Raw genomic sequence first — 12,496 nt, 5'->3', positions numbered from 1 at the left:
TTCTTCTTCAGTGTATTTTTGTTGTTGTTCTTCAGTATAGTCTCCTTTTTCTATTTCTATTTCTTCTTCCTCTTCTTCTCTCTCTCTCTCTCTCTCTCTCTCTCTCTCTCTCTCTCTCTCTCTCTCTCTCTCTCTCTCTCTCTCTCTCTGTCTCTTACCTGGAAGTTCGCCAGCACCAGAAGAGGCGGGGAAGGCATGCCTAGCTGTACTGACGACGCCCGCGACTTCTGTCAAGGGAGAAACAGAAGGTTATAATCTGGACTTATCTGTCTATCTAAAAATCAATCCATCTATCTGCCTTTCTATTCGCACTTTTATGTCCCCAATTCCAGTTATGGCCATCGCAATGAAGCAAACGCGGCGGCCCTACTCCTTATGCAACCGCCCCCTTTCCCAGCGGCTGCCCCTCCTCGGGACCCACCGCCGCCGCGCCGCCGCTGGCAGACCGGCCCATAAAGGAAGGAAGGGAAGCTTGTCCCTCGAGACTGACCTTGAGGACTCTCGCCAGCTCGACCCTCGCCTCCTCCATCATGTCGCCCATGGAAGCCGAATCCACCACGAAGACGATCCCGTCGGTGGCGCGGGTGTAGGACGACCACAGCGGCCGGAGTCGCTCGCCGCCGCCCACGTCCCAGCACGACCACCGGTAACCGCCGCCCCAGACCTGGTGGGGGAGGGGAGAGGGGGTCGTGAGTGGGGGAGGGGAGGTAATTTTTGGATATGGTTTTGTAGAAGGGTTGATGCATATCAGGGAGGAGAGAGAAATGGAGGAAGAGAGGTAGGAAGGCAGACAGACAGACAGACGGAGAGATAGATAGATCAATAGAGAAATAGATATGTTGATAAATAAATAGATCAACAGATAGATATATAGACAGACCGATAGATAGGCCGAGAGAGAGAGAGAGAGAGAGAGAGAGAGAGAGAGAGAGAGAGAGAGAGAGAGAGAGAGAGAGAGAGAGAGAGAGAGAGAGAGAGAGAGAGAGAGAGAGAGAAAGTGGAACATATACAAAAAGACATACATATCATCAAACGATTTCACACCCAACGACGTCAACACCGTCTCTCCCAAGCTCAACTTACTTTCTCGTGGTTGAAGCCTATAGTAGGTGTGGTGGCCACGTAGCAACGGTACTTGAGGCGTGTGAGCACTGTGGTCTTGCCTGAGCCGTCGAGACCCACGAGGACGATGTGTTTCCGCCGCTTCACCACGCCTTCCACAGCACGAGCCACTCCTGCCCTTTTTCTCGACCAGGAATCCATCACTAGGGCGTGTGTTTGTTGAGGGTGTGATGGGATGGGTTAAGGTTTATCTTTTTTATTTTTATCTTTTTTTTTAATTTCTCTTTTCTTTTTTGTCTGTATGATGAGGGGCGCTGACCGTCAGCCTCAAGGAGGGACGGCTGACAGTCTCGTTTCGGTGAGTGACCCTTTCAAGGGCTTCTCGAAGTCGGTTTTCAGAATCGTTGAATTCGTGAGGCACGTCCGTGTTCACCTTCCAGCTTCCCTCCTGAAAAAAACACAACATATTTTTCTTTATTTATGTTATTCATTTACACCTAGTAACAAAAAAAAAAAAAAAATAAAAACAGCAACAAAATCATTAATCCAAGTGGATAGCATAGGTTTAGTAAATAATCTCGGAAACAAAAAAGGACACCACGTCACAAGACTAACGCACAGACCGAGCAACCAATCTCGCAAGAGAAGACATCCATTAATAACAACACGAGAACCGTCTCAAAGTTCTCCCTCGGCCAGCAGATGAAATAAATCGTACAAGACAGAAATCCCGACAGGTTCCCTTACTCAGCCGTGCGTTTTCGACCGCAACAGGAACGCGCATACGGCCGTAGGAGTAGACGGCGTTATTTCCCACAACTCCATCTCAAGTGTGACGAGATGAGGCAACATCTGTCTGCTCGTCTACCGTTCTGTCGGGAAAAGAGCCTCGGTTGCGGGTAGAAGTGTATGTGTGCTGTTATGCTACTTACGATAATGACTATGATTTCAGAGTGTTATTATATATGTGCGGCTTTAAGTGTAGATATGTCAACTGTTTTTTTGATCTACGTGTAGTTACTGGATATTGCTGTAAGTATATTACTGCTAATTCTCAGATAGGGTTTACGTCTGTTACTACATATTCTTGGCTGTATGTGAACTACATATTTTTGGCTGTCATTAATAATCTCCGAAAGTAGGTTTACATATATAGTTACTAATTCGTAAATACACGTCTTTTACAACTACAGAGTTGATACAACTAATTTCCAGCTGTAAACTTCTACAAATTACTCCCATTTCTCAGAGACAAGACTAAGTAAATGTTTATATTCATCCTTTACTGCTGACGTGCAACGCCCAGTGCAGTATGGGTATATGCTCGCTTATCTCTTGCTAGTGCATAACCCTCAAATTACAATGCACAAACGCTTAAATTTCTCAGACAATGTAAATTACAAAGCATTAACGTCAAAAGTTTCAAGGAAAATGTAAACCCTCATATCACAAATTGTAAACGTTTGAAATTCTTAGTTGTTTATGTCAGCGCTTGAATTGAAATCCGAAATGTCCTTAGTTCTTAGATGCATGTAGACCCTTAAATTACAAAAGGTTTTCAGTTGTACGTAAACACTTGTAATAAAATCCGGAATATCTAAAGTTCTTAGGCGTATGTAAACCCTCAAATTACAAATCATATGAACTATGAAGTTCTCAGATGCATGTAAACCCTCATATTATAAATAATAAATGTCTGAAGATTCTCAGGTGTATGTAAACCCTCAAATTACAAATTATAAACGTATGAAGTTCTCCGGACCGGACTGACAAGGTCTGGGAATCGAGTGTTAATCAACCTTCGCGCAAGAAAGGTGAGACAAGGCGACTCTCGCATTCGACTCTGTGGCATTTTCAATTATTCATATATGCTCTTATCTTCTTTTGGGGGGATTAGATCATTATCATTATCATGTTTTATTCAATTCATTCATTTATCTGTTGTCGGTTTTTCTCCATCTCCTTTTTTTTCTCCAGAAGCAGTGTTGCTAAGGCGGGGTAGCGATAGGATTTTGTTTTGTGTCAGACTCGTTTGCACTGAAGAAATATTGCAGTTCAGGTGACGTAATTGCAGTGCTGCTAATGTGTTCAGTCATCCCTTTTAAGTCGGTTTTTATGTTTTTTTCTTAGAACAAATGACCAAAATGGAAGAGCATTTTTTTTTTTGGATATCATTGCGAAGAAAGAGATGATGATGATGATGATGATGATGACGATGACGATGATGATGATGATGATGATGGTGATGATGATGACGATGACGATGACGATGATGATGATGATGGTGATGATGATGACGATGACGATGATGATGATGATGATGATGATGATGACGATGACGATGATGATGGTGATGATGATGACGATGATGATGATGATGGTGATGATGATGACGATGACGATGATGATGATGATGATGACGATGACGATGATGATGATGATGATGATGATGACGATGATGATGATGATGATGATGATGATGATGACGATGACGATGATGATGATGATGATGATGATGATGATGACGATGATGATGATGATGATGACGATGACGATGATGATGACGACGACAACAATGATGAAAATGAAACAAAATAATAGACAGCGAAGATGCAAAATAGAATGAATAAACCAAAAAGTATACATACAAACTAAAATAAATGTCAGAATTTGTATTACGTTTACTATTTTTTTCCGCGGGTTACTAATCTCCCTGTTCTCATCATCACGATAACCGCAGCAGAGTTTGCTTTTATTATTTCTATTTTCCGAAAGCTTTGACCACGTTGCGAAATTCGGCATGGAAAGAGAATGAGAGAGAGAGAGAGAGAGAGAGAGAGAGGAGAGAGAGAGAGAGAGAGAGAGAGAGAGAGAGAGAGAGAGAGGAGGAGGAGGGAGAGGGAGAGGGAGAGGGAGAGGGAGAGGGAGAGGGAGAGGGAGAGGGAGAGGGAGAGGGAGAGAGAGAGAGAGGAAGAGAGTAAGAAGATTAGATATAACAGTGTGAGTGTGTGTGTGTGTGTGTGTGTGTGTGTGTGTGTGTGTGTGTGTGTGTGTGTGTGTGTGTGTGTGTGTGTGTGTGTGTGTGTGTGTGTGTGTGTGTATGTATGTTTGTACATATTGCAGATGCAGACGCACTCAGACACATACACATAGCTAAATACATACATACATACATACATAAACACACACACACAAAGCAAGAGAGACAGATATGCACGTACATATAAATATAAATAAATAAATATATATATATATATATATATATATATATATATATATATATATATATACATATACATATCACGCAAACACATAAATTCGTAAGTGCGCATTGTTAGCCACGGTCCTCCGCTCGAAACTGAGCTTACGACATCGCAGCCTCCAAGGTCGACACCGCGGGAAACGCAACTCCGACCCTCCACCGTCCCGCCGCCGCCATCTTGCTTCGGGTCGGAAGGCAATTGAATTTAAAAAGAGTTATTTTCACCACAATAATAATAATAATAATAATGTGATTATGATGATGATAATAAAATGTTATGGTATAAGATAAATAGAAATTAAATTAATTGTTTATAATTTAACGAGAAAGAGAAAGAGAGAGCAAGAGAGAGAGAGAGAGAGAAAAAAAAAATCTGACCGCGGCGCCAATTTCGCGGAATATGGCCATAAAAGGGTTTTGTCTCGCGTGGTCAATCGTGCGCAGCTGCCTCCTTGCCTTGGCGTCCGTGCGTCGTTCGCGGTCGCTTCAGGTCGTGTCGTAACGCAGGGACGACCCAGCCAGGTAGTTGCTGGTGGTAGGTCTTCCCTCGTAATGCTGGCGCGACCTCAATACGTGATTACGAGATTTCGGGGTTTAATTGGCTTCGCTTGCGCCTTTTTTCGTCTGCAAATTAGTGCATGACCATGGTTAGATTTCGTAACGAAGCCAGTGCTAAGATAAAGTGATGCCGCATGCACACACATGCACATATCCATAAAATCACATACATACATCTATCTGTGACAGACAGACAGGCAAACAGATACATAGATATATACAGACATACATAGACATACGATAATTCGGAAAGATTTCAAATGAAAATGAATGCCAAATGTAACCCACAATTATCACTTCGTGAAATGTTTTCCTCATGACTGCCATTCTGCATTCTCGAAGATTCCGCCCATTCCCCGCCAAGGATAGAGGGACATAGAGGCGAAAATCCCGCGCCCTGACCACACCCCTCTCTGGCACGGCATAAAAACGGCATATTTTTCTCGCCTCCTCCTCTCCTCCTCTATTATGGCACAAAATCAAAACGGAAAGAGAAAGACTATTTATTTTTATAATCTGCCTTTAAGAAACTATCGAACCACAAGGGAATCAGCGTAATAAACCATAAGATAAAAGGCATCATGACGAATTCCTTCTCCCGTGATATTGCATGACCAAGCCCTCAATCAACAGCTGAAGGCCATGCACGGTACCCAGGCGAGCGAGACAATAAGCAAAAATAGCATGGTGAATGGGCTATAAGAATGTCGTTGTTTGCGTACACGGAGTATGATGTGTGTGCGTGGAGGGATGGAGGGTGGGATGAGGGGGTGGAAAAGAGGGAGGGAGGGAGGGAGGGAGGGAGGGAGGGAGGGAGGGAGGAATGAGGGGGGTGGAAAAGAGGGAGGGAGGGAGGGGGGATAAGGGGAAGGAAGGAGGGAAGAAGAGTAGGAGAGATAGACAAGGTGGAAAAAGGAATGGAGGAAGGGTCAGAGAGAGAGAGAGAGAGAGAGAGAGAGAGAGAGAGAGAGAGAGAGAGAGAGAGAGAGAGAGAGAAGAGTAAAGAAGAGAGAGAGAGAGAGAGAGAGAGAAGAGCAAAGAAGAGAGAGTGAAATAAAGAGACTTCCAGACTGACAAAGTGAGAGACTCTGGAAGACAAACAGAGAGAAGAGAAAAAAAATCTGCTTGTACATCTTAGTGTCTACCCTCTCCCCTTTTCCCCTTCATTTTTAATTTTCTTATTCTTTTTAACACAAACAAAGCGTGCGTATAGTGTCTTTTTGCCAGTCGCCGTGTGTGGGAAGAACGTTTTAAGCCCGCGGTCCCTCCAGCCCTCAGCGGCCGGCTTGTCCACAAAGGTCACCGGCGCATGATCACGTTCTTTTCATTGTGCGTTTCCTGTGGCCAAAAACGTCCTGCCTCCCAGAACCCGCCGGCCATCTCGCTGCCTGCTTGTTTACCTGCTTCTCCGCTTGTCTGGTTGTTCTGTGCTTGCCTTGTTTGATTGTTTGCAAGTACGTTTGATTGCCTGTTGGCTTCCTTGTCTATTTGCGCCTGTGCGTTCTGCTTGTTTCTCTGTTCGTCTTATTACCTGCTTGTCCGTTTCTTCGTCTGTCTATCTGTTCCTTTTTATGTCCATCTACTTATCTGTTGGTCTGGCTTTTTACCTGCCACCCTACCTCCTTGCCTGCCAGCCTGCCTGCGTGTTTGTTTGTCCGTTCGCCTCGGCCTGCTTTTCCTGCCCGCGTGCCCACCGCCGCCTACCCTGCTGGTGTCCCTCTGGCTGCCCACCAGCTTCATACCCGGTCTATTAACTCGATTGCCTATCATTCTCCCCGTCTATTTACTGGTGCCCCATCTCCTCTCGATTCTATCTATACCTTCTTCCTTCTCACCATCTATTCGTCATGCATTACCTCTGAACATCTATCCACTCAGCTGGGTACAATTGGCTCCTCGTCTTGCACATCCATCTTTATGTATCCAACCACGTATCCAATCACACATCCACTCCACAGTCCCTTTATCAATTTACCCTTTACACGTGTCCGTCTACATCAACGGCTCAATTACCGATCTATCTTTCTATTCACTCAACTTGTCATCAATCCATCTCTTGGTATTACGTGTGGCATTTGTCTAGCCGGACTATTTGCCAGTCATCTCCCCCAGTCTTCTCTCCAGTCAGTTAGTAGGAGAGTCAGTTAGTTAGTCAGCTAGTTAGACAAGCAGTTAGTCGGACACACAGTCAGACAGTCAATCAGACGGTAATCCAGTCAAGCCGACATACACTCAGCGAAACAGTCAGTCAGATAATTAGATAAGCACAACATCAGACACGGTCAGACAGTCAATTAGTCCCTCAGTCAACAAGGAATCCAGTTAATTCACCACATAGTCAGAAAATCAGTCAATGAACTAGTCAGTGAAAGTCGATGACAGTCAGCGAATCAGTCTGTGAATCAGTCAGTGAGACAGTCAGCGAATCAGTCTGTGAATCAGTCAGTGAGACAGTCAGAGAATCAGTCTGTGAATCAGTCAGTGAGACAGTCAGCGAATCAGTCTGTGAATCAGTCAGTGACAGTCAGTGAGACAGTCACCCCTTCCGCGTCTTCTTCCGCCCTGCCCCGCCGCCTTCCATCTCTTTTTCCGGCTCACATACAATTAATGTATCCTGTCTCGTGCTCTTTCTTGTCTAACTCTATTTGAGCGTGATTTATACACCTGCAAACTGCAGACGCACGCGCTCTGTTTGCTTGTATATTTTGCTTTGAGTTCCTGTAGTTAGTGGGTATGTCGTGTCTTTTCCCTGGGTAGTATCATTTGGATTCGTAAGATGGGTTGGTATGAATGTAATAATAATAATAATAATAATAATAATAATAATGATACTACTACTACTACTACTACTACTAATAATAATAATAATAATAATAATAATAATAATAACAATAAGAAGTAAAACAACAACTAAAATAATAATAATAAATAATAAATAATAATAGTAATAACACAATCATCGTGCAAATTGCAACGAAGGATTTAGATGTCATGGACACGCTTGCAAGACGGAAATGTACTACGAACTAATTATCGACCGACAAGTGTGTTGGGTATGCCCGAGGCTTCGTGCATTTTACGACGTCAGAGGAAGAAAAAAAAAGGGAAAAGAATACGGAAGACTGCAAAGAAAACGAGGACAAAAACGTCTTATGGCCGATCGTCTACTGTTGACGTAGCAAACAGACGAAAAAGAGCAAAAGAGAAGATGGAAGTAAAGGAGAAGAAAGGGGAAGAAAGAAAGAAATCATAATGAAAAAAAGATTCGAAGATGTGAAAATACGGCAGAAGAAAAAGGGGAAGAAAGAAAGAAATGATAATAAAAAAAGACTCGATGCAGCCGGTGGTTCGCTGTTCACCCGGGAGCCACACTCAACATGCAGGTGCGGAGACATGACCTGACTGGCATCTCAAGACGACAACGTAAGAACGCGCCTCTTCGTCCCGGAACTATTGAGTCGTTTTTCCAGTTTGTATCGTGGCGATCGTTCCCTCGTTCTCTTCCCTCCCTTCTCTTCTTCCTTTCTCTCGCCGGACCCCCTACCTTCACCACTCGCCACCTCCCAAGGCGTTCATCTGTGTCTATATGTCATGTCAGCTCCTTCAACATGACTCTCACTCTCTCTTTCTCCTCTCTTTCTCCTCTCTCTCTCTCTCTCTCTCTCTCTCTCTCTCTCTCTCTCTCTCTCTCTCTCTCTCTCTCTCTCTCTCTCTCTCTCTCTCTCTCTCTCTCTCTCTCTCTCTCTCTCTCTCTCTCCCCTCTCTCTCTCTCTCCCTCCCTCTCTCTTTTCCTCAGGATTATCCACCTCGTCCTCCATTCACGAGTGTTTCAATCTGTATATTGATCCAGCCATCATCTTAAATGTACATCCACTCGACACGCTAAATGCCTCATCTCGCCCGCCGACTCATTCATTAGTGTCATCAAGCGCCGGAGTTGCGCCCACGCCCATGCACCGCCCATGCACATTGCAAACAGTCTGCGTAATCCATCCTAAACGTTCTGCATCGGCGGCCTTCCAATTCGGGATCGGAATGCGTTGAACACTTGTCGTATTTAAACTTTTTTCTTTCCAGAGTCATTGTTAAATCGCTTGATATTCGGCCCTGTTGGCATTTCGTCCTCGCCCCGATATCAAACGCTTCACAATGCAAGGGGGATGATTCAACATTTCTATTATCATTAGACTGATTAGTGTTTCCAAGGTAGACGCACGTCGGCCACAAAGTCCACCTGGCTGTTTTTTTCAGAGCCACTGGACAAGTTCCAAGTCGATGACACAAGAGCATGTACAGATGCAATGTAAAAAAAAAAAAAATACAAGTTGTAACTGTATAATGATGCACATCAATCAGAAAAAGAAAAAAAAAACGGAAAAAAAATCTATCACTAGAATTTCCAGTAGATCGGGTAAACTCACCTACGAAAGACCCGGTCGTGAGAGGCGTCCAACACAGTCACAAGGCGCTCTCTTACTAATGAAACAGTAACACTGCGAGCGCTCGGCAAAGGCGCGGTCGCCCGTGAGCACAGGACAAGCGACAGATACTGACTGAGTCGCAATGTTGAAGCTGCGGGCCTCGAGGCGGGAGACGCGAGATCACCTAGAAGCGCGCGGGTGAGGGAGGGGGGGAAGGGCGCGGGGGGGACGACCGGAGCAACGGACGACACGTGAGAGCGACTGCCGGGACAATACTGGTTCATGCGATAGCGACGACGGCGCTGGTGGTAGGTTGAGGGGAAGGGGGGAGTCGGCAGGGGAGGGGCGGGGGATAAGGGGTGGCGCCCGTGCGAGGGTGTGGGAGCTTCTATCACCTCGTATCAAGTTACCCCTTCATGTCTAATCTGTCGGCCCGAGTCCCTCCTGCCCGGATTGGAATGCAATGAGTAACCCGCGGGCCATTGAGGTTTTCCTGCCTTTCCTTGTTTCCTGGTCTGGCAGTCGCCCGCGAGGATTCCGATTTCCCGACGCAGGAGCGCCGACAGGAAGCTCTCTTATTAGTATTCAAGACGAGTGGTCGTTAAGGAACTATCTAGTAAACAACCTGAAAGGTGACGTCACCTTCCACGTCATGAATACGTCATCAAGTAAGGGCTCAAGTGGGTGACGTCACCGCTCAGCAGGAGTACCAACCGCCTCCAACTTCCCCCCAGGGACGCGTTGCAAGTTTGAAAAACATGCAGAGGAACGCGGGTCTGCAACGGTCCTCTGCAAGGGTCCTTACGGCAGCCCCCTTGGCGTGACTCACCACCCCCACCCACCGCACGAAGATCATGCCCCGCAGTGTCACCCGCCCGCACGCAATCCCGCCCACGCCACACCTGCACGCCTCTCCACCCCCTCCCTCCCTCCCCGCCTGGCGCCAGCGGATAATTAATTCGTCCATGCTTTAAATACAATGCTGGATCTGTTTACGTTCCCTTCCGTTCGTTGCAGACGGGGCTGCACTGGCCTGTTAGTGCGTTAGTGCGTGAATGCGTGAGCATGAGTGTGTGTGTGTGTGTGTGTGTGTGTGTGTGTGTGTGTGTGTGTGTGTGTGTGTGTGTGTGTGTGTGTGTGTGTGTGTGTGTGTGTGTGTGTGTATGTGTGTGTGTGTGTGTGCGTGTGCGTGTGCGTGTGCGTGTGCGTGTGCGTGCGTGCGTGCGTGCGTGCGTGCGTGCGTGTGATTGCAGATATATAGATGGAGAAACAGAAAAATAGATATTAAGGTATATAGACAGATGGATAAGGAGGGACAAAAAGGTACATACGAACATACACACATTAAGAGAGAGGGAGGGAGAAGACTAACAAAGCAGGCAGACAGACAGACAGACGGCCCATTCCCTATCCCATTTCATCAAACCCTTTTATCGGCCAAATTCCACCCCTGGACATCACCCTCCGGCATCTCACTCCCACTTCCTCTCTCAGTTCCTCTTTACTATCTCCCTCCTTTACTACTAACCCTCCCCCTTCTCGCCACCCCCTCCCTGCCTTCCCCAACACAAACACGCCCATTGTATCTCTTCATATCACCAGTGTTGCCAGTACGATAAGCCCCGGGGTGAGTCACGGGCGCAACCCTCCGCCCGCGTTCAATCAACAGGCGACGGGCGGAGGTCGGGAGCCCTAATCATCTCGCCGATTCTACGCTGCAATCTCCCCGCGCCGGAAGTGGGCGGCGCCGATGCCCGGATGTCACGACCCGTGGCAGGCGGCGGCGCTGACGAAGTACTCCCGGCGCTTCGCAGGAAAAAGATAACTTAAATGAAAAACGAGGTAAAAAAAGAGAAATAAGTGCGCTGCTCTTTTTCTCCAGAAGGCGAGGCTCCTTCACGCCACTCACGTAAAGGGTATTTAATATCGCCATTGTTGGTTTTGTGTCGGTCATAATGATACCTTTGAGGCCCTCGGTCGGGGGATCGCCTCGGTGTTGCCACAATGCGTAATGGCTCTGCCCGCGGGCGCTTGGACAAGGTTGAGAGGGTCAATTAACAAGCAACTGTTGTTTCACAAGCGGCCTCTCGACGGTAGTGCTTGTGCTGGTAGTTGTCTAATGGCGTGGAGGCTGCGCTCTCTCTCGGAGGAAGTCTTGCAGGACCTGTTGCAACATGACTACAATACCAAGGTCTGTCAAGGTGACCTGTTGCAACACGACCAAAACATTAAGAGTCTCTTTGGGTGTTCGCGTTGCGCCACGCTCGTACGACCGCAAAATGGGTTATTCGCTGACACATGATCGGGATAGGTGATTTATTGCAACGTTAGACACAGCAACAGGATCAAAACATCAAGTTTAGTTAAGCTGGCTTGTTGCATTATGGTCAAACCTCCCTTTTAACTGCCAGAACTTTTTACATCAAGGTTAATAAAGGCAATCTATCCCCGCAAGGTCAGATCATGCAAAACACGTCAATATGACTTTCTGAACGATGACCATAACAAGATATTTCATGACCACTTTACACCCTGCCCTCAGCCTTGAAAATTATTAGCATGCAAAGTTGCGTCACAGCCACAAGACAGACGAGGTTAGCCAACAGAACACTGAAACCTGATAAAAGTCGTAACACGTTATAACATATGGCATTAAAGAGCCAAGTGACATGACGCAACGTCAGGCAAACCCGCCATCACGTAACTGCTCGGTCACCCAAACACAGGGACATAACGCTGGTTAATACTATCGTCTCTTAAATGCGGTGACATAGAAGGACAGAAAAGTAGGAGAGAGAGGAGAGAGGAGAAGGGAGAATAGAGAAGGGGAGGGGAGAGGGGAAAGGAGAGAGGAGAGAGGGGAGAGAAAGAATGGGAGCATAATGAAGAAAGAGGGTAGAAAAGAGAGGGGTGAGGAAAAAGAGTAAGAATCTAGAGGAGAGAGGGGAGAGGGGAGTCTATGGACGAGAAAGAAGGGAGAACAGTAAAGAGAGAGAGAGAGGGGACAAGTTAGAACAACGGAGAAGGACGATGAAGAGGAATGAGCGGGAGGGGGGGTGATAAAGAGGGGAAGGGGGGAGGGATAAGAAGGGAGAAAGGGGAGTGAAGAGGGGAATAAGGTAGAGGGGAGCGTGAGGGGGAGATCAAAGAGGAACGACGGGGAAGGATAAGAGAAGAGATAAGAAAGAGGGAA

At 46.4% G+C, this 12,496-nt stretch overlaps 1 protein-coding gene across 1 annotated transcript in view; it reads right to left on the bottom strand.

The window, feature by feature from the left end:
* The window catches only part of LOC119592886 (ADP-ribosylation factor-like protein 4C), a 16,921-nt gene extending 7,253 nt beyond the window's left edge, over positions 1-9,668 (bottom strand). The window contains exons 1-4 of the mRNA XM_037941784.1: positions 9,304-9,668; positions 1,084-1,510; positions 491-664; positions 159-227 (exon numbers count right to left, since the gene is read on the bottom strand). Of these exons, the coding sequence (XP_037797712.1) occupies positions 159-227; positions 491-664; positions 1,084-1,263 (423 nt within the window). The 5' untranslated portion in view covers positions 1,264-1,510; positions 9,304-9,668. The remainder of the gene's footprint in view (positions 1-158; positions 228-490; positions 665-1,083; positions 1,511-9,303) is intronic.
* Between the last annotated feature and the right edge of the window lie 2,828 nt (positions 9,669-12,496).

Source organism: Penaeus monodon, chromosome 3, assembly GCF_015228065.2.
Source record: "Penaeus monodon isolate SGIC_2016 chromosome 3, NSTDA_Pmon_1, whole genome shotgun sequence".
In the NCBI taxonomy this organism is placed as follows: Eukaryota; Metazoa; Arthropoda; class Malacostraca; order Decapoda; family Penaeidae; genus Penaeus; species Penaeus monodon.
This window is presented reverse-complemented; position numbering and strand designations above follow the sequence as displayed.